Source organism: Peromyscus maniculatus, chromosome 20, assembly GCF_049852395.1.
Source record: "Peromyscus maniculatus bairdii isolate BWxNUB_F1_BW_parent chromosome 20, HU_Pman_BW_mat_3.1, whole genome shotgun sequence".
In the NCBI taxonomy this organism is placed as follows: domain Eukaryota; kingdom Metazoa; phylum Chordata; class Mammalia; order Rodentia; family Cricetidae; genus Peromyscus; species Peromyscus maniculatus.
The window spans coordinates 19,537,657-19,560,910 of NC_134871.1; the positions used below are offsets into that span (position 1 = coordinate 19,537,657).

At 35.9% G+C, this 23,254-nt stretch overlaps 1 protein-coding gene across 1 annotated transcript in view; it reads left to right on the forward strand.

Moving 5' to 3' along the window:
- Positions 1 to 22,457, forward strand: part of Eif3e (eukaryotic translation initiation factor 3 subunit E) — a 34,149-nt gene extending 11,692 nt beyond the window's left edge. The window contains exons 5-13 of the mRNA XM_006978711.4: positions 589 to 693; positions 4,580 to 4,705; positions 5,320 to 5,444; positions 9,142 to 9,268; positions 10,002 to 10,103; positions 11,541 to 11,650; positions 19,889 to 19,991; positions 20,602 to 20,736; positions 22,263 to 22,457. Of these exons, the coding sequence (XP_006978773.1) occupies positions 589 to 693; positions 4,580 to 4,705; positions 5,320 to 5,444; positions 9,142 to 9,268; positions 10,002 to 10,103; positions 11,541 to 11,650; positions 19,889 to 19,991; positions 20,602 to 20,736; positions 22,263 to 22,301 (972 nt within the window). The 3' untranslated portion in view covers positions 22,302 to 22,457. The remainder of the gene's footprint in view (positions 1 to 588; positions 694 to 4,579; positions 4,706 to 5,319; positions 5,445 to 9,141; positions 9,269 to 10,001; positions 10,104 to 11,540; positions 11,651 to 19,888; positions 19,992 to 20,601; positions 20,737 to 22,262) is intronic.
- Positions 22,458 to 23,254: the final 797 nt, after the last annotated feature.

The window sequence follows — 23,254 nt, forward strand, 5'->3', positions numbered from 1 at the left end:
CTGCCTGCCTGTGCCTGCAGAATGCTAGGATTAAAGGCATGCACCACCATGCCTGAGAATGGCACTTTGAATATAATCACACTTAACGTTGAGTTCTCAGCTCTCATTTAATAATTGCTGGGGTGGATTGCTGATCACCACATAATACTCTGTGGTTTGGTATAGAATATTTAGTAGTTTGTTGTTTGTTGTTGCTTTAAGTCTTCAATTCTTTTAGATTTCTTCAGTTTTATTTTGTTTATATTTTAACTCTAAAAGTTGATGTAATTTTGGAGCCAACTTTCAGGAAAGAGAGTTTTATTACTATATGTGTTATTGGTTAAGACCACCAAACGTTGGAGGAATATATATGCTCCATGGTTAGCTAGCATAGTCACCTTAGCGGACACCAGATATCAGTTGTGGTCAGAGTTTGTTTTGCAGTAAAATTGGTATCAGCAAAATATAGAAGTCTTTGAGGTCAAAACTGAACACAAAACGGACAATTTCATGTATACATTACATATAATCAAGCATTTCTCTGATTAGGATTTATTGGTGGCAGTTGTTTTTTTACTACTTAACTGTAGAAACTTTTTCTTCCCCCAGTTTAGGCAGGAGTATTTAGATACACTCTACAGATACGCAAAATTCCAATATGAGTGTGGGAATTACTCAGGAGCGGCAGAATATCTTTACTTCTTTAGAGTTTTGGTAAGTACCTCACCCCACCCCACCCTTTACCCTCTGCTTCTAAAACTTTTCCTCGTTCCTCAAAAAAAAAAAAAAAACTTGTCTGTTGAGTTTGTCTGTTAAATTATAAAACAGTCATTGGCAAAGGAGAAACATAATTTAGGTTAAAAAAAAAATGAAGAATGAATGAAAGAAAATGAAAAGATCCTTCACAACAAAAACCAAATAGAAAACTTTATTAAGGCCTCAAAATTTGAAAGTAGGGCTGCTGAGATGGAACCGAAGGTAAGTATTCTCACAGTACAAACCTGAAAACCTGAGTTTGGTCCCCAGACTCTCCATCAGGGTGTAGTCAGAGAACCACTCTACCAAGTTGCCCTCTGACTTTCATGCACACACATGTATGCATGCAGTAATAATAAATACAATTTCAAAACAATATTTGGGAGGGGAAGCTTTGATTTGACCTTGAGATCCAAAAATAGGAAACGGTTACTTATAATTACATGAATTTTAGTATTAGCAGAATTCTGTCCTATAATGGATTTATTATGGTACTATAAGCAGAATGAATGACAGGTTTCAAACTCAGGCCTTTGTCTTAACAAGCTTTCTCACTCTTTCTTCTGTTTAGGTAATCCGAGTGCTCTTACTAGCCTTTTATCAAGGAAGTTATAATTTGTTACTCACTATGGATTAATGGGCAAGCACCGAAAGCCTGTGGTTTCTTGAGTTAATCCTAGAAATGAGAGAAAGCCCTAAAAGAGAAAAAGTGACAAAAATAAAGGAAGACGGGGACTTTCTGTCTTCCAATCTTAGATTTCTTTATTTTCTGTCGCTTTTTTTTTCTTTTAGTTTTATATGTCACTGAGAGAACACTTGGACCATGCTGTCTTTGGTGCCTTCAATGAAATTCAAGTTTCCTCTTTGGGGTAGTTAAAGGGGAAAATCATTGTTATGTATTTAGATATCTTCTACCCTAAATTGTACAGGAAATTTTTTAAATTACCCACTGTCCTTCCTTCAAGGAAACGAGTATTTTCTGATTATTTCCAAGCTGATTTACAACATTATTTTTTCTTTCTCTCATTTGTGTAAATGAGTTCATTTACGGATAAGCTATGATTAGCTTGCAAAGTGCACTGAAGGTAATCATTGATGTTAAACTTGAAGTGACTTATCAAAAAATTCCATCACTTTTTACCTTGAATGTTACCAGGGATTTAAGAGAGCAAAAGTTGATTACTTTGAGAATATAAACAGCTTAAGCTAGGATTGTAAATCCAGAAGCCTGGTATGATTACAGCTACATGAAAAGAGCCGGTTATTCATATCATTTGTTACTTCTGGGAGTGAATTTTGAGAATGAAGATTTAGTGTCATGTTAGAATTCTAGCACAGTAAATTTATTGTTGCTGGTCAGTGAGTGAACGTGCCATTTTCCTAAGACATGGAAACTTAAGGTAACTGCTGGAAATCCAGATATTGAAACTCTTCTAGTATATCCACGCTTGAAAGCAGGTTGCTATGAAGAGCCAACTGTAATGACATGGAGTTGAGCCAGCGTAGTGCACATGAACCTTTTGGGGGTTACAAAACTTGAAGTTGTACAAAAAGCTTTTATTCTACCACATTTAACACATTTTAGTTCTATGAGTGTCATGTTTATGGAGTATGGCTTAATAATTAGCCTAATAATTTCCATAATTAATAGGTGCATATTTTATAACTGGGAGTTTTAATATTTACTTTAAAAGTTATGACACATATTACTCTGTCTTTAAAAACATTCAACTATATGCCTTTGCATTATTCCTAAGAAATCTTGCATTGAAATTCAAATAATAAAGACCAGCAAATGAAAATTGAGTTTCTTAGAATTTATGTAGAATTCTATTGTTTCATTTTATACCATAGAAGATTTGAGCTAGGTAGAAGCTGTTTTGTTTTGGCATATTGTTACCTAGTGCAAAGGAAGAATAGATATTAATTACATTTTGTTGATTTACGTACTGCCATTAGAAATCTTAGGTTTTAAAAGTTTAGTAGTAAAAATAAAAACCTTGCTTTGGATTTGGAATGACATGTTTTAATTTAGTTATTTCTTTTGCAGTAGGCTTTTTTCATTTCTGGATTTTTTTTCCCCCCTGGTGGTTGGTTACTCTTGAATCTATGGTTAAGGAAACATAAGCTATGAAAGAGCCATTGTAACTGGGCTGAGATTAGAATTTGACTCTCCAAATGACCTATTGTAGGTCAGTGTTTATAAATTAAAGCTGTGTGACCCTAGATTTATTTTTAAAAGACTTGGTGGCTTTTAGAATATGTTGAATGTACCATTTGGATGTGAAACTTCTTTGCATTATGCTCTAAAAGTGTGTTAATTAAAATAAAATCAGGACAGTTAGTAGAAATTTGAATATTTTTGTTTGAAAGTTTTACTGAATTTTTATTAAAGATCTGTCCTCACTTTAGAGCCTTTGGTTTACCTCTAAAATATAACCATTAAACAACTGTTTTGTTTCTTTTAAATTTTCATATGGAATGATAAAATATGTATGTTTGTATCTGGCTGTTCTTTGTCAGCAAGGTAAGGTTTTGATATCGTATTAAAGTAGCTATCAGAATTCTTGCTGCTTAGTAGTATTCCATTCTTCACATGTACTTTGGTCTGCTTGGGTTTTAATCATTTCATACATATTTGGATTATTCCAGTTTTAGTTTATTAACAGTTGTGCGTATTTATATGTGGATCATATTGTGGGTATACGTCAATGATTTCCAGAACATTTGAGAAAACTACTGCAAGTGATAATAAAAATTATGTCAAAGTGCTATAAATTTTCCACTGTGATGACCTCCCACTCACTCACTGAGTTCTTAGTGTGTGTTGGGTAGTACACTTTCTGTCCTGTTTAAGCTGCACAGCATCTGAGAGGGGTTCTCACTCCTCCCTGTGCTGCAGGGAGGAGGCTCGAGTATGGGTGCCTCTGCTGTCTGGGGAGCAGGGCCAGAGCTGCACACTTGGCTGGCTTTCTAATCACACTGTACAGTTGAATTGTAATTTGTGATTCACGTTATTTCTGCTTTGTAAATGCTTTGGTGAAGTGCGAATTCAGAATCTCATCGTGCAGTGCAGGAATATGTTCTTTCTTCTCAGCCTTCTCCCTTGCTCTTGCTGCCCCATGATAGTTAGTTCATAGTCATTTTATGTGTTCCCGTTCATATGTTGTTAGGGAGTATTTTAGCAGTTTTTATCATTAGTTTGGTGGTTATTTACAATTTCAGTAACTTTCCTTATAAACCATTAGGCCTGCATTTTACACTTTCTTTCCTATCATATTTTTGTAGTATTTATTTTCTTGAGTCGAGGTCTCTGTTATGTGTGGCCTCAAACTTGTTATCCTCCTGCCTCAGCCTTCCTAGTGCTGAAATCGCTAATGTGCTACTGTCCTCTCTTTAGAAATGTTTTTAGTATGTGTTTAATCTCTTACCATATTGTGAATGAGACCCAGAAGTTTGGGTTTCTATACCTTGATATAGATTCTATCCATTGATACTAGCTTTCTTTGAATCTAACATAGTTTGTAAAGTAGTCTCAGGTACATGAAATTTGATTGCATATGTATTATCTGAAATAGGTATACTAAAGTGATGCTCTTATTTGCTGGCTTTAAAAATCATCCCTTATTTTACATGAATACCTGACATTAAAGACCTAAGTATTTTTAAATAATTATATTGAAACAGTTTACTGTTGTGCTTCAATAAGGCCTTGAAAATAAGTATTTTGAGGAAGAGGTATACTTTGTATATATGTCTTAGGTGGGCTAGATGGATATGTTGTATTTGAAATGTACCTTTGTTCTTGCTGCACGATATTGAGACTAACTAATTGTTCATACAGGTTCCAGCAACAGATAGAAATGCATTAAGTTCACTCTGGGGAAAACTGGCCTCTGAAATCTTAATGCAGAATTGGGATGCAGCCATGGAAGACCTTACTCGGTTAAAAGAGACCATAGACAATAATGTGAGTTACATGTTCTGGATTCATTCTCTGAAACTTCTATGTACTTGTCATCTTTTCTGATATGGGACAACACTGCACTCTTAAGAGAGGAAAAAAGAAATAAAAATCCTTCATATTTTGGGTTTTTCCTTTATTTTGACTTGACCACAAAAGCATAGTTGGTTAGCTCATTTCACCTTGAAAACTGACACACTTGGCTTGACTGGTAGAAAAAGGATTTAACCCTTCACTTCTGCTACAGCTATTCCACCTGTTTTCTATGCCAGTGAAAAGGACACTGCCCTTGTTAGTGCCTCCTACTGAAGGAAGCTGTTGCTGAAGATGACAGTTTCACCCATAATTAATGTCATCCTACCTACTAAATAAGGACTGTTTACTTCTGTCCTTGTTTTTACAATGTATTCTGAAGTGTTTATAACTTAAAATCATTTGAAATGTCAAAGATGATGAGAAAGGACTTGGGGTCAAACCTTGATCATAATGCCTGATTAGTATATGCCGTAGAATACAGTCTGGTCTAGTTCTAGTTACACTTTTGAGATTGGTCATGTTTATTTGCATGTCTGTTTTTCACATACTAATGCTTCCTGTGTATACATTTTTTAATCCTTCAGTCTGTGAGTTCTCCACTCCAGTCTCTTCAGCAGCGGACATGGCTCATTCATTGGTCTCTGTTTGTTTTTTTCAACCATCCAAAAGGCCGTGATAATATTATTGATCTCTTCCTTTACCAACCACAGTAAGTTACATCACTGTTTAATTTTAGTTTTTGATTATCTGAAATGTCCTCCTCTAATATTTAAATTTGTCACCTGCCAATCTTTCTGTTTGATTATGAGGGGTGTGTGTGTGTGTGTGTGTGTGTGTGTGTATGCTTGCTTGATAATTGAAAACCTCACATGTAACTGTTAGTTAAGTAATTTGATAACATGTACTCTAGACCCTTCCTTCAGAATTCTTCTTAAAGTATGATCTCTGAACCAATAATCATGTAGACTCAGGGCTCATCCAAAAGATTAAATCAGAATTTGCATTTTCACAGGGGCCTCTGTTATGTTGCAGACAGCTGATCCTGTTTTTGTGGATGACATATCTGTAACCAACTGAGAGAAAAATTCCATCTTTACTGAATATATACAGATGCTTTGTTCTTGCAATTATTTCATAAATAATATAGCAGTCACTACAAACAAATTTTATATATTATTAGGTATTATAGGTAATTAGAGATTATTTGAATTATATAGGAATATGTGCAAACTGTACTCCATAATATTATAAAGGGACTTTGGCATCCATAGATTTTGACACATAATGACATTTTGGAACCAATCCCTTATTGAGTGACTGTACATTCAAGTGTTAGCAATAAAGATTTATTGCTAAGCCTGGTGATGGTGGCGCACGCCTTTAATCCTAGCACTTCCAAGGCAGAGAGAGGCAGGTGGATCTCTGTTCGAGGACAGCCTGGTCTACCAAGAGAGTTCCAGAATAGGCTCCAAAGGCTACATAGAGAAACCCTTTCTCGAAAAACCAAAAAAGCGGGGGCGGGGAGCTTATGCTAAATTATTGAAGGGGAAGAAGGGGGGTGGAGGTTCTCTCATGGAAGAGTCCTTTTTGTATCAACTTGGCCTGTCCAGCTTTTGGCTTATCTTGAGTCAATAAGAAATACACACATTGTTTTGTGAATTTGTGAACTACACCATTCTGTTGTTGGCCAGAAGTTTTGTTTTATTTTTTTTTTATTTACCTTTTTAAAGTTCTCACTATGTTACTGACGGTTCTTTATATACCTCAGTCTTGCCTAAAACTTGATCATCCTTCTTCGACTCACAGGTATATCCCACAAACTTGACTCTTCCAGATATAAGGATGTGTATATGAATATAAGTATATGTATAAAGTTTCTGATTGGTTAGTTGTTTTGTTAGCCAAGTAAGAACAGTCATTTACCAGCAGGGATTCAGTTGTTTTTCATTTCAGCAGCCAAAGACACACAACCAGAACAAATTAACTTACTTGAAACTAGAATGGTTGCTGAGGGGAGGGCCCCCGGGGACTTGCTCTGGGCATGGGAGACGTTTTCTGAGTTAGAGCTGCCCCTGGGCTCCTGTTGTCACGTACCGCATGACGTGGAAATTCACTTATGCAGTCTAACATTCAGTCTGAAATTTCAAAGTAAAACAGTGCTTTCATGTAAAATTTATGCTTCAGTACAGTCATTTAAGTGACAGCATGGGATGAATCACAAGTTCCGCCTTGCAGCCTTGTGCGTTTCCCATTCTGTCCAAAGCTAAAACCAGAAGCAGACCTTCCTTGCTGCAGATTGGTGACAGATCCTTTCAAACTCACTTTGCAGGTCTAGAATGTCATAGACCTCATTGCAAGCACAAAGGAAAGTCCCGTATTTCTAAATTCATTCAACTAGATTGAATTGGAAGTGATGAATCTGTAATGTAGTCACATGCAAAGAAGCAGTATCAACACAATTTAATTAAATTATGTAAGCAATAAAGTACTCCCATATGCTTGTCAATTGATAACAGTAGTTCAAGTATCTTTGCATAGCTTTTATGAGGCCATGGGTTTGAGCCCTTACATTGCAGGCCCCCCAAAATGACTAAATATTAAATATTTGAAAATCTTATTATAGGTCAGCATTAACCAATAAACACTGTAAAATGTGTGATAAATTTTTAAAATTTTTATTACTTTTTATTTCTCAAGATGGTCTCATTGAGCCTACCCTGTCCTTGAACTTGTTTAGTGTCTAAGGGTAACTTGAGCAACTGATTTTCTGCATCCCACTCCCAAGTGTGGACATTACAGGTGTGCACTGTCATGTCCAGCTCATTTGCAGTCACTTTATAAGCACTTCTAAATTTGAACCCATTAAGTTATCCCCAGTGAAGGAATTCCATTTGTCTTATTACTTAGCTTGTATTTTTAAAACATAAATTCAAATACTATATTTTGAATTTTGTCAGTAAAATATTTTAGAAATTTGACTTCTCTTTCTGTAAGTACCTCTATAATCCTAGTTCTTCACAAAATGTTTGTCAGCTTCTGGCATGTATTCACTGAAACGTTATCCAAGGATGTGGCTCACTAGGAATATGAAAACATTGTACAGTGATACAAATTTTAGAATAAGTAAAAGGAATACAAGTTTAGCACCATGTGATAAATTTGTAGATTTTAGGTAGATTTTTGACAAGTTCCCCAAATGTTTACTAAAATGGTCCACTTCAAAACTGTTAAGAAAACAGAGTATCAAGTAAACTTCTTTCACATGAGTATTACAATTTGCTTCTTGAATCAAGGCTCAATTTGTGAGCAGATACAGTTGTTAGCTGGTCCATGTTAGTTCTCTACCTAGAAGTTTTGTTCTTGAGGATATTGGTTCCTATACCTTATCTTAGGAACATTTGAGAGAGGACAGGCGATCCTCGGTAGTATAAGGTATTAAATTCTAAAGGCATCTTAAGAATTCAGTAGGAATTTGTAATACAGGGATGTGTGTGTTCTTGTTTGTGTGGATACATATACACGTGCTATAGTCTAGGAGAGCATGGAAGTTAAAATCTTAAAAGCTGGCTGGGATTTCATCTTGTGAGAAGTATATATTTGGAAGAACAATTTCTATGGCATCAGCTTTATTGGTGGGAGCCAGATTGATACTTTAGAACTTGAATATATATATATATATATATATATATATATATATATATATATATACCTTTGAGAAATGATCTTCACAGACAGATAATTCTGAACTCAGTATCATACCGGGGGAAGGCACTCAGCTAGTATATATTGGTTCTATATAAGGAAATTGTTCAGAAGTGCAGTGAGTTAGGTTATCCACTGTGAATAGCAGCATTATTTGGCAAATAACACCTAAGAGCCCATTGACATCTCACATTTATTCCTGGTTTTCATGATTGCCACTGCTACAGATTAATCCAGGCCATGTAATACTGTAATAATGCCCTCATTGTTTCTACTTTTATATCAGCAGAATTATTTAATTTGTATAAGTATCCAGGTTTCTAACTATGAAATTACTTGCACAAAGTTTCACTCCTTTGTTCTAATGAGAGCGTGACAGTCACAGCTGATTCCAAGTTTTTGCAATAAACTAATAGTACATCCAAAGACCTTCCACCATTATTTTGCAGTAGTAAGGACTTACTACATTCTTGAATGAGTCTTCCAACTTACTCTTAATTGACAATAGTAGTGAGATTGCCCTCCTGTTATTGGAATCTGCTGATTTTATAGGTGATTATTCCATTGCAGTAGTTATTGGTAAATGTTTGCAGTCTTAGGCTAAACAATGTAGTCAGATATTTCCTGTCTTTCACACTGAATTATATACACTGAAAATTGTGGGAATTTAGTGACTATTAAGTAATTGTTGTATTTTGCCTTAGGTACCTTAATGCCATCCAGACAATGTGTCCACATATTCTCCGCTATTTGACCACTGCCGTCATAACAAACAAAGATGTGCGGAAACGCCGGCAGGTGCTGAAAGATCTAGTGAAAGTTATTCAACAGGTAAAAGTAAACACCTTAAAGTATTCCTGCAGCCTTAAGTGTAAGCTCTTCTGAAGTAAGATTCTGGGGTATTCGGTGAAAATATGAAAAGTGGAAGGGAAGTGTACGTGAAGTTAGAAGAGAGACAAGCCCTGAGCGTTTACTTTTGTAGATTCCCAGTATCTTTACAACAGATCCGGCATAAGTGATTGGTGCTGTCTTCTCAAGACTCCAACTTGCTGGAGCAGCTTGGTGGGGTTTGCGGGAGTAGTTACCTGCACAACTAGATGGTGACCTTCTAAATAGACTATATAGTAACAGTCCTTAAGGCGAACAGAAGCCATTGCTGCTTGATTTATATTGAGCTTCCCAGAAAAACAAAAACCAGCCCAAGAAATCTTTATTTAACCTAAGACTGCATTAATACTAAGAAGTGATTGTTACAACAGGGTTATATCTTCATAGCTGGAAAAGTTCTTCATTGTTCATTGACTAGAGGAGGCTAGGTATTAGAATTGAAAATTTGTGATTTCTGAATAATTCTAAGATGAGTGCCAGAGACTTTGATTTGGACATTATTACAAGTTTACCATGTTACCTGGGATAAGGGTTAGAATAGGTGCACTGAGAAGATGACATTGGATTATTTGCTGTGAATTAATGATAAGAAAACTAGAAAATGGAGATATTTTGTAGACAGTGTGCTAAACAGTGCTCAGCAAGATCTAACTGAATATTTGACTTGATTTTACAGGAGTCTTACACATACAAAGACCCAATTACAGAATTTGTTGAATGCTTATATGTTAACTTTGATTTTGATGGGGCTCAGAAAAAGCTGAGGGAATGTGAATCAGTAAGTATGAATTTTTACTACGCAGCTTACATTCTTAAATTTCTAGATGTGGTATTGAAGGAAATGAAGTAAGAAAGAAGCTTAAATGGCAGGTTATTGGTAGAATGAAGTCATTTAATTAGCACTTGTCCCCTTTGGTTACAGAAGTTAAAGCATCAATTGTTTTTGAATGCATCTGGGTCTCCTTAATTCTGTGTTTTTCTGATCTGGTTCATATGTACATGCATATCACAACTTTGACTCTTATATTTGGAGCTACTTTTAGAATTTTTCAAATGATCATATTTAACATTTCCTATAAACTAGGCAATTATTATAGTTATGAGTTTTATACCTAATCTTTCCTGTTGTTCATTTGACAATAAAATTCTTTGAGAGAAAATCTGGAACTTGATATATAGACCAAACTGTCAATGGAGTGACAGAAATCCATCCATCTGCCTCTGCCTCTCAAGTGCAGGTATTAAAGGCCTGCACCATCACGCTCTGCTGCTGCTTTTCTTGTGTTTGTTTTTTGTTTGATTTCTAAAGAACTGCCCTTTTTTAGTGTTGGGCACACATGTGGAAGCCAGAGGAGAACTTGGTGGATTCTGTTTGTTGGTTCACTGTTGCATGGCTTCCAGGGTTCTGACTTGGCCGTTAGGCTTGCATGCTGTGCTCTACCAACTGAGACATCTCCAGGGCTTTGCCACATCTAATTAATTAATTAACTAGCTCATATTCGCACCATATTTTGGGGTTTGGTGAGGCTTGAGAGTGCACAGTTTGCTATCTATCTTAAGCTGACCTTGAGTCTGTGATCTTTGTACCTTAGTTCCTTGAGTGTTGAAATTGTAGGTGTGCAGCACCATGCTCACCTAGTTTCATCCAATAAAATCAGATTTTGGGGAAAAGTGTTTAACTAGGATCTTGTTTTTCTAAGAAAAAAAAAATACATTGTGATAGTTTATATTAGTCAACATAGAAAAAAAACTAAAGTCTAGATTGACAGTTTGTGTCCTTATAGCCATGTGAACATTACACACTGCTGTAGAAATAATCTCTTTTACTTCTTTCTGTCTTTGAGCCATTCCTTGCACTGTTTTCTAAGTCTGTCTGTCTTGGGTTGCAGAAAGTTCATATCCTTAGTCCATTCCTTCTTTTTAGTAGCTAGAGCATGATGGACAAAACAAAGCATCTCAGGAAGTTGCTCTGTTATTTTAGTCATCAATGAAACAAGGAGCCACTGAGGCTTTTTGGAGGTTTTCTTCCATCCTTTAACTACTTAAATTATTAAGGATTTGAACATGAGCAATATTCTAGAAAGTGCTATGCTCTAGGGTTTTTTTTTTTTCAGATAGATTATAGTGAATAGAGCAATAAAGTAGACAAAGTGAATCAAGCTTTTAAAAACAGTTGTCAACATCATTAATTTTTAAATATATTTTATACATATAGGTGCTTGTGAATGACTTCTTCTTGGTGGCTTGTCTTGAGGACTTCATTGAAAATGCCCGTCTCTTCATATTTGAAACTTTCTGTCGTATCCACCAGTGTATCAGCATTAAGTAAGAACACTCAGATTGAATAGATATTTTCTACTTTAGTCTCTGGAAATTGACATTTATTATAATGTTACATGTAATGAGATTTCATTCATTTAATTCCATTTTTGTTTCTCTTTGCTTTTAGAAGAAAAAGAAACTAATTTGCTAGTAATTTGTGAAAATTTTAATCTGTTTGAATCTGAGAAATCTTTAGGCTTTGTGTGGTAGAATATAATTTCTGTAAGTGACAAGTTGAAAACTGAAACTCTCTTGTAGTTACCTTCTTAGAGAGTAAACGGTGTTGTGCTGTTATGAAGGGATATTCAGGATGGTTTTCAGCGTAGGTCAGATGAGTTAGCCCTTAGCAAATGAGAAATTTTGTTGTAAGACCACTACATTTGGTAATAATTTCTGTTAAGTTTGTTTATTTAATTACATATTTGAATTCTTGTATAGTAAGTTCCTATGACATCCTAAAATGTTGAAACATGGAAAGCTTGTGGTGAATTTAAGTTGAAAGTTTCTCTGTTGTGTGAGAAAATAATTGGGAAAATTGTGAAATGTACATGACCTATTAGAAACTAATTTCATGTATTAGGCTTTCAGAAATTATTAGTGCCCTTTGGCCACAAATGAAGTCAAATATAAAACATAAAAACTTAGTACTTTAATGTTTGCCTCTGAGGAATTTTGTGTAAACCAAATTCTGTTTCTTAATGCCATTTGTTTTTGGTAGGAGAGCTATCCATACTTGCCTAATTTTAGTGGGTTGTCCAGAGTTAGAAGTGTAGTGTGAACACTGGGCCTTCCTTTCGGGGACTAGGACTTTGATGTAGTTTGCAGGCTTGCTTTTTAAAATGGATTTTCTTCCTAGTCTTAATGGACAATTGATGTGTGATTTCAAAGGCAGGCACATCACATATGGACTGATGGACAGGAGATACCTGGACTAGATTGTTCTTTGTTTTGAGATTTGTAATTGGGGCTTCTCAGTGAGAGAGGAATGCTTAGTATTTTGGTTTCCTTTTGTAATTTTCTCTATTCCCTCGTAGGCTGTGTTCTCTTGTCTTTGGATTGATTTGTTTTGTTTGCATGAGTGTTTAGCCAGAACTTCTTGAACTGCTCCTGTGTTTTATAGCAAATTTTGTACAAATCTTTATTAAGTGAATCAATGTATTCTGAACATTTTATAGCTTAAGGCTTCTTTACATTTTGCTTCTGAGATACCATGGATAAGACATTTGTGATAATTCTAGCTCTTTACATTTATAAGTTGGCATTTGGGTTTATTATTTTGTTTCTTAAAATTGAGTTGACTGTGTTTGTCAGTAGAATAGACTAAGTATTTATACTCTGGTAACATGTGTAGCCTGGTGACAGTAGTAGACTAGGACTATCTCTTAATGTTTATGGTTTTGTCTGTGTTGGTTGCTTGGCTTGCTTTTTTGTACTGCCAGGATCCAACCAGGACCTTGTAATTGTTAGTTAGGCAAGGCCCTGATTACTGACCTGTACCCAAAGTTTTCCCATTTACCTTATGGACATTTTACTTTTTCTTGGATCTCTTTTCTTTTCTGCTAGACTATCTCTAAAGCATCTTAAACTAAATTTCTAGAGGTGTTCCAAAGCCCTAGCTAGGGTCTTCTAGTCCTCATATTGTATTTACTTGAGATTGTTTTACTTTTTTTCTTTTTGCCTGCCTTAGAAGATTAATTTAAGGAATATGTAGATGTGGATTATTTTTCTTCAAAACAGTAGATGAGATCAGGCATATTCAGGTTAGTATGGTTGTAAATGGTTTCAAATATTGTAAGTTTTGAGGTGCAAGAACTCAGAAAAATCTACTAATCCAATCCTGCACAGCTGTAGAACAACTTACTTTAAGTCTTTTCAGTAGAACGAGGGTAGAAAAACAGAACTTTCTGTGGTGGTGGAGGAAGTGTTTTATATATCTTCATTGGCTAGCCTGGGGCACTGGAAACATGACATACATTTTACGTTCTAAAACCTGGGCTGGAGCAATTTGGCCTGCTGTCACATGCAGTCTTACTTGTATGTATAGCTGTGGGTGCATGCAGGTATAGTAAATCAGGATTTTTCCATGCTGCTGTAGCATACGTTTATCCTGACATTTCTTTGGAACTCTAAGACTTCAAGAAATACTGGCTCTGTGCACTCCTTGTATTTAGCTGGAAACCTTAAGGTTTGGTGTGATCCAGCTGCTGTCCAGGTCATCCTGGATTACCAAGCTTATGCTGGTAAGCCTATATTGTACTGTTCCTCACTGTTAATTGTTTTGTTGTGAACAGTTCATATTTTAAGAAATAAACTTTATATAAATTAATTGATTGTTTAGAATACCAGTTGAGCTGAAGAGTGAACATGAAATCCATGACAGCTTTTAATTCTTTATCACAAAATTCCTGGTTTTGTTTGACACACGCAGTTGTGCTGTATATCAGGGCTGCTATGCTATACCTTGAGGGTTGGTTATCTCAAATCATATCCGGAACTTAAGAATCACATCACATCACTTAGTTTTTTATCCATGTAAATTACATCTCTTTTTAGAGTAAGTGGTAGATCAGTATCACACTATCTTTAGTATATTGAATTTAGTAACCTTTTTCGTGTTTTTAAAGCTGTTTTACTAGATTAGAATAACAGCAGCTGAAAGTAATATAAAGTATTTAAATTAGGATTTTACAAATGCAGTGGATCGCTCAATTCAGACTCCACAATGACAATCCATGAAAATGATCAACAGAACTAACCTTTGTCTTTAAACAATACACAGGGAGAAAAGCAATTGTTCTCTGATCTAGATGTTTTTAAACCCTGCTACATACTGAAGTCATCTCAAGAAGTTATATAGCAACTTAAATTGAATTGCTTTTTCTAGATTCATCCAAATCTTCTGAATCAAAGCATAACTAACCTTCTGAGTCAAAACCTAACTAAGCATGTATCTTTTCAAAGAAGGAAGCATTGCGAGTGTTAGCTAGACACTGACGAACAAGCTTTGAGCAAATAAGTTCAAAATTAAAGATTTTAATAGGTGTGCAGAAACATCATGACCAAAACAATTTATAAAAGAAAGCATTTAATTGGAGGCTTGCTTACATACAGTTTCAGAGGGTGAGCATATGACCATCATGTTCAGGAGTATGCCGACAAGCAGGCAGGCATAATGCTTGAGTAGTAGCTGATAACTTCCATCTTATCTACAGGCATGAGGCAGAGAGGACTAGACTGGGCCTGGGGTGGTGCTTTTGAAACATCAAAGCCCACGCCTAGTGACACACCTTCTCCTACAAGGCCACACTTCCTACCTAATCTTTGCTAGAGTCTAAGGAATAGGAACCAAACATTGAAGTATGTGAGCCTGTAGAGTCATTCTCATTTAAACTACCACTGTAGGTATTTGAAAAACAACATTGAAAAGTCTATAGAAGTAATTCAGGTGGAAGTTTCAGTCAGTCCTAAACTCTTTGTGCCCGAAACTAGACTTTCTACTGAATGCTTATCATGCCACGGTATCTCATTCTCTGGTTCATGCTGGCCTGTTTCTGCCTCTAATTTGTGTATGTTTTCTCTCTTGTGGGTGGGAGAAAGTATGTGTCTCTGGCCTCTTGCCTTCCAAAGGACATATTGCAGTTTTGGAATACAATAGCTTTATACGGTTCATTGTTTATTGAATAACTTTATACTTGTGATTCAAAACATTATTAATATACTTCTTGATTAAATGTATCTAAGGCCGTATGAAAGTCATATCTTTATAAATGCATATTAAGATTGTATGTATATATATTCCTGTAGATTTGTAGGATGTTACAAATCTGTATAACAAATTATGCAACATCCGTCAGGAAAGACAGTATGGTGGAGTTTAATTTAGTATAGCTTACTAGTTTATTAGATATTTGTGTCTGAAATTTAAAAGCTATTACGAAATAGTTCTTGGACTAGTTTTCAACAAGAGATAAAAACAAAGAATGGAAGTAATATTTTGAAAACATACAATAAAACGTTGGATCATACACTAATATGATTTCCTTAGGGGATTACTTTGGGTATTTTCAGCTATTACTTTCTTGTATTTTAACATTGTGAAATCAGTCTACTTCATTTATTAAGTAAAATTAGATCTTAACCTTTCCTTCATATTACCACATAAGAATTTATATTTAAAATCACATGGATAGTAGAGAGAAATAGTTGTTACCAGGTAGTAGTTTCAGAGGCCATTTTCTCATTTCAGTGTTAGCTTTACATTCAGCATTTAATGTTTCTGGGCTATCTGTCCTCCCACTCTCATAGTTCACTGTAGTTTCTTAGCAGATTTCTTTAGTTACTTGTCACAGCATACTCTTACAGATATACAAGTCTTTTCTTTGGATGTATTGGTTGCAGTCTTCAGTGAAAACCAAACTAGAGGTTCCCATATCTTAACCCTTTAATCAACAATATTTGAAATAAAACGAACTTGTCAACTAAAACGTGGAAAAACAAATTGTATGAAATAGTTATTAATATCGCATGTGAAATGCTGGACTCCAAATTTGTGCTAAGATGGGCAAAATGACCACTGATGGGGTTCAGAGGAGAGAAAGAGACATCCTCAAGACCCATTATTGACGACTTGATAGATAATCAATATGGAATCAGTAAAAACCCAGTAAGTCCCTAGATGAAGATAAATATGTAATGCTTGTAAGTGGGCCCCCTCGTAGTGATTACTTCACAGAAACAGAGAAGTATCTAGTTTGTGCTAGAAGAATGAACAAACTAAATTAAAGCAACTGGACTGAGGATGGATGTTTGTTTTTGCTTGGTGTTCAGGAGTCTGTTATGTTTTTGTATCTATAGAACTGGCAAACTAGTCAACATAAAGATGTATGTGGCAATTTTTAGAGAAAATATTTAGATCTACTTTGAAATGCTTCTAGACACAGTTAAGATTTTTAGTATTGCCTGCATCCAGAATTGGTTTCTGTTTAGATCGGGACCAACTTGGATTTTGTTTTTCTCAGCAATTTTACACTTTGATTCATTTTAGAGCATCTTGTAGGGTTATCTAAGCTGTCTTTATCTTTCAAGCTTTGATTAAGCAGTACTTTTTTTTTTAATCTTTAGTATTTTGCATGAAATAGAGGTGGGGGGAGAAGACACCAGGTCAAAGGGCAGCTTACTGAATCAGGTTTTTCTTCCTTTCCATACTGATCCATTTTGCCAGCTCAGTTTTACATTCTTTAATTTGTTCTTGAAGTGATTGGTAGCTTAGATAACCCGAGGTGCCATCAAAATAATGTACTAATGCTCTTAGAATTTAGTAAGTAAAGGATCAAGAAACACAGTGGGGTCAGTGAATCACATAGCTGCCCTACAGTGGGATTATAGCTCAGCCTGCAGTATTTAAACAGCTCTGCTAGGCGTGGTGCCAAGTCACTGCAGCCATGTTAGAATGTGAATTTAAAGAAAAGGGGTATTGATTCTAGTTAAGAGTTACTGTGTAGAGTGTAGTTCTCTTCTAAAATCTAAATCAGATATTTCCTTAGGTCAACTCTTCAGGCTAGAATTGGTTTAGCATTGGTAAATCCTGTGTGATCTTTGTCTCATAGATCTTCTAGGTTTGGACTTTTGTTGTTATTATTGTAGTGATCTATTTAGGGATTAGGTAATTAGTTACTCCCTAACTCCTCGTCTTTAAATACTCAGAGTTGATCATTGTCACAAGCATCAAAGCCAGTTCATATTTCATTGAATGGGTGATAGAGAAGGAAGAGAGTTGATTTGCTCATTAGCATATGGTGTTCATGAGGGAGAATAATGGGAAGCTGAAAACTTAGATTGTAGCTAAATTGGAGGAAGCCATGACTTGGTAATTAAATTTGAATGTTTATGCTTTTTGTATTGAGAGGTTTTTTTTTGTTTTGTTTTGTTTTTTAAGATTTGAAAAGAGCTGGGAAATAAACTGATTGTTGGGCTTTAGGGCTAAACAACTGTAAAATAGATTTAAGGGCTCAAGATACAGATTATTTGGGTAATAACGAGAAAATAGTAATGGAACCTGAATCATATTTATGGCTAGACTGGGAATCATACAGTTGGGTATTGTTGGCTCCTTTGTGAGCTGCATGGCACTCTTTTCTGGGTGCATAGTAAACAAGGCATCTTACAAATTTGTGTATTCTTTGGAAGATTTTCCTATTTGAGAACCATATAAGAGACACATAACTCAAGTGAGGGAAGGGATGGATAGAGGTATGGCCTGTGCAGAGCCCTAAAGTAGAGTTGGGAGTGTCTGAAAAACATGTAGCATGTCTGCTAGAGAATAGTGCTTTCCATGGTGAGAGTAGATAAGGAACTTTTAATGAGAAGCCATAATTAACAAAGCAATTGAGGGACTTCCATTTAGATAGAGATGACACAGAGGAGTCCAGTAGCCTTGGCTGTAAGCTGTTTTATTTAATTCTACTTCATAGCTTCTAAACAGAGTTTGTATTATGATTTAAATCTTTAATGATGCCAGTAACATAATTATCATCAGAAAACCAGGTTCTCTGCTTTTAAACTGCAGAATATAGCCACATCTGCTGACACATGCCTCTGATCTCAGCACTTGGGTGGGATGGGCAGAGGCAGGAGGCTTACTGCAAGTTTGAGATCAACTAGAGCTTAACAGCAAAATTCTGCTTCCAAAAATAAATAAGTAGAAGGCTGTAGAGAAGATTGTCAGCCAATCCAGTTTTAAACAAATTGACTCAGTTATGCTGAGTGAAATAGTATGTTTTTAAAATCTGCTCTTTAACAGCTTCAGATACTTACTTACTTACTCATTACAGAGGGGGTGAAATTGACATTTCTCCAGAAAATGCTAGTGGAAACAGAAGGGATGTTAACTGTGGGGACACAGGAAAGACAAGTTGCTGGGATTTTCCCCTTTTTGAAAACAATCCCTTTTAACTGGTGGGTCTCTGGCATAGGCCTGTAATCCCAAGGCATCAAGAAGCTAAGGCTGGAAGATTACAAGTTCAAGCCCTCGCTGAGCTGAAGACCCACCTCAAGCTCAGCTTTGGCAATTTAATCAGGCCAGGCTCAAAAAGTAAAAAACAGGTTAGGAATATAGCTCAGGTATAGAGCACTTATCAAATATGTGGAAGGCCCTTTTCCGATCTTGTTTTAGACTATTTTATTGATAAACTAACTTAATTTTTCCATTTTGAACAAAATTTTGTTAAATTTCTTGTATTGAAACATGTTAAATAGGGGTGTGATAGAGAGCATATACTTTCCGAAAAGGTATTTAGATGAATTAAATTGATTACATTTGGGTGGAAGCCTTATCTTGACATAATTGCGCGTACAGCTGCTAATGGCTTAAATACTTTTAAAGATGAATATATTGTTAGATCTGAATTTCTGTCTGTAATATTCCCAGAACCAATTTTGTTGGGGAGTGGTACGTTGGTGGTGTAGTGGTGAACATAGCTGCCTTCTAGTCTGATTGAAAACATCTAGTTCTCTAAAGCAAATCAGTGATTCTGTTAAAGACTGAGCAGTATGATAGCTTCAGGTGAAGACAAAGGGCAGTTAATAAGAAGTGTGCACATGCTCATGAATGCAAGCACAGTATGTATGTTCCTGTTACCATAAATGCCTGTGTACTTTTTGTCAGCTGACTGATAGACAAGTAGCTGGAGCTTACTTTAGTCTCTACCTATCTCAAGCATAGGCCTTCTGCAAACTGACTATAAGTTGAAAAAATAAAAGATCAGTTGTGAAAGGTGTTTTATCATATCTCACTGGTGGCAGTTGTATCTGTCTCTCTGTCCCCTTCACTAGCAGAATTGTTGGTTATATGTTGTTGGTTATATGCAGAATAACTGCAAGTAATCCCCCAGAGTTTAAGCATTTAAGAGCTTTAAGCATTAGCTCTTTGTAGTAGGTATATTTTATCTCATCATTCAATATTATAAAATTCTTCCTTTGATAGCTACTTTGGGGCATGCAAGTATAACATTATGTTCTAAAAAACTAGAAGTTTTCTAAATGGAGGATATGGTACATTTTGTTAAGGATATTTATAGTCCAGCTGCTGTTATGAAGGCAATATAAAACAGGCTTATACACAGGGATGGTATATGTAGTTAGGATCATGTATATAAGAGAATGGGATCCAAAAGAATCTGAAGTTTATGCAAAGTATAAGTTAAACACTGTACAAAAAAACTAAACTTTTACCTTTCTCATTAGTATGTTAGCAGATAAACTGAATATGACTCCAGAAGAAGCTGAAAGATGGATTGTGAATTTGATTAGAAATGCAAGGTTGGATGCCAAGATTGATTCTAAACTAGTGAGTATTATGTTAGATACGGCACATGCCGTAAAACAGCTGCTGACTTTTTATAACTCTGGGAATTTTTAATTAGAAATTTTATTCAGTAAACCTTAATTGAAGCAGGGTCTCACTGTGAAGCTATGGCTGCCCCAGAACTCACTGTATGTAGATGAGGCTGGCCAATTGCCTCCTATGCTGGGATTATGGACATGCACAACACCTGTCTAGGAAACTTTGTTAGGCTGAGCCTGGTAATGCAGGCCTGTAATCTCCCCTATTTTGGGTTCTGAGGTAGGAGGATTGCAAGTTCAAGGCCATCCTGGGCAAAATAACAAAATACTTTCTCAAAATGGAGAAGTAAAACCAGGATGGGGGCTGTACCTCTGACAGGGTGCTTGCCTGTTCTATGTCAGCCCGTTTTTGGTACTGTATGCCCCACCAAAAAATAGTTGGGTGACATTTGTTTGAAGGCGACGGTACCTCCTGTTTTTCTTGCTGGGTGAATGATACCCGTCTCCGTACAGTGTATAGGTGTACAGCAGGCATGTGGCATTGCGTGATGTCCACAATTTACTGAGACGCTTCAATCATTGACTTTACTAGAATAATTTCTGTTTCATTTCAGGGTCATGTGGTAATGGGTAACAATGCAGTCTCACCCTATCAGCAGGTGATTGAAAAGACTAAAAGTCTTTCTTTTAGAAGCCAAATGTTGGCCATGAATATCGAAAAGAAACTTAATCAGAACAGTAGATCAGAGGTAAGAAGCAAACATTTTACATTCTCTTTGGGATTTAGCAGTAATGTAACAACTATTACATCAACTTTGAGAACATATCAGTATTGGTTGGCTCTAATTTATATATAGTTCTTTTTAATCTTATGAACATTTTGTTCAAGAAATTACTAAATTGAAACAAATTTTGACTTAGATGTATTAAACTCATTAGTCAAAGAAACAGATAAAAATTATGTTCCTAATTATAACTGGGTTTTTTTTCTTTTACTCCTCTTATGTGACTTAATTAATTTGCTACCTCGGGGCTCTCAGCACATCATTTTGATGCTGATAGATGATAACTTACATGTGCTTGAAATGTGTGTTCTCTTTCTAACTCTGAAGAAATACTTCTATAAAAAATACTGCTTCCTTTGCTGATCTTACATAAATTTTAATTTTATCTTTTATCTGATGCTCATAATTAACTGTCCAAAAATATCCCCTTTCCCTTTTAGTAGAGAGCCCTCATTTTAGATGTTCAATGAAGTTGAGTGGCCTTAAGGCTTCGAAATTCCACAGCATCTGTAAATCCCTGCAAATTGAGTGCATACAACTAAGGGTAGAAAGAAAGTGTTATTAAGTAACAGCGTATTGAAGGACTCCATTGCATTGAAACTGGAGGAATAGGTTAAGTAAGAGTGCATTTACAATTGCATTTGTCAACCAAGTCTAGTGGAACTGAGCCTGAACAAGTATGTTCTTGTTTGCTTTTTCCTATATATTCAGAAAAAAAGTTGATTATTATTTTTTTTCATTTTTCTTTATCAAGAAATTTTTCTACTCACTTCACATGCTATCCACAGACCCCCCCTCCCTCCTCCCACCTCCCAGCCCTCTTTCCCAAGCCACCCCACATCCCCCAAATCAAGGTCTCCCATGGGGAGTCAGCAAAGCCCAGTACACTGAGCCTAGGCAAGTACAGGCCCCTCCCCACTGCACCAAGGCTGTGCAAGGTGTCATACCACAGGCACCGGATTCCAGAAGCCTGCCCATAGACCAGGGACAGATCTCGCTGCCTGGGTGCCCCCCAAACAGTTTGAGCCAAACAACCATCTTCCATATCCAGAGGGCCTAGTCCAGTCCCATGGGGGCTCCACAGCCACCTGTCCATAGTTCATGGGCTTCCACTAGTGTGGCTGGTCATCTCTGTATGTCCTCCCATCATGATCTTTTTTTTTTTTTTTTTTTTTTTTTTTTGGTTTTTCGAGACAGGGTTTCTCTGTGTAGCTTTGTGCCTTTCCTGGAACTCACTTTGGAGACTAGGCTGGCCTCAAACTCACAGAGATCCACCTGCCTCTGCCTCTCGAGTGCTGGGATTAAAGGCATGCGCCACCATCGCCTGGCAAATTTGTTGATTATTGTTCCCATGTTGATGATTGATTACTATTATGCTTTATCACTGTCCAAAAGCTATACCAATGATAAGATGTTTGTACCACTTCCTTCTCTGTTAGCACTTCAAGATTTCATTTCATCTTGATGATTTCTCTCTGCATGTATTTTAGGCTCCCAACTGGGCAACCCAAGATTCTGGCTTCTATTAAAGAATTATAAAGAAAAGAAGAAGAAGAAAAAAAAAGAATCAAGGAAAGACACTGTAACCATTATATATAAAGGGCGACATACATTTTTAGAAACAATTGACATGTTTACTATAAATTTTGGACAATTTGAATAAAATCGGCTATGATTAATTTTTATCTTTCTTGAATTTCCTTGTGTGTGCAGTTGTGTTTTATTAACTTTATTTTCAAGCAGTTCTATATTCCCAGGAATGTGCTAAAAGGAGTGTAGAGAGGTCCATGTATAAACCCAGTTTCCCCGGGTACTGTAGAACAATACAAACCAGGGTATTGACATAAATATACATAAATGGATTTTTTTTTTAAATATGTGCAGATTTGTGTATCTTGTGGTTGAGGTACAGAACTATCACTAGGTCATCTCAGTAGTTCTAACACCTGGCAACCACTAATCTGGTCTCTGTCTCTGAGAATTTTACAAAAAAAGAATTAGTAGAATCAGCCTGCCATTTTGGCAGGTTTTACATCTGCAGTTCTACAGAGCAACAATACTCAGACAAAGAAACATATCTATACTGAATATAATATATAATGACAAATTGTCGTATAGCTCAGTAGTATATTCCTTTTATTACTTAGTAGGACTTTTGTTCATTTATCGCAGTATAATAATGATGTATCTGTTGAAAGATATTGGTTGTTTCCAGTTTGGTGCTATTACAAGTAAAGCTTTTAAATATACTTTTCTTAGTTACTCTAGTTAGAGACTAAGTCGGAGTGTAAGTTGTATGTTATAAATTCCCTGAATGTCATACACTCAGGAGTTTAGCACATACCTATGTTATCTAAGTATAATTTTCTTATTGGGTCTTTATCACACAGTATTGGATTGGTGTATTTGTATGTGTTTCTCTTTCTCCTGTGCTAATGGTGTAAAAATAAAAGACGTTTTCTTTATTTTACCATTTGTCAGA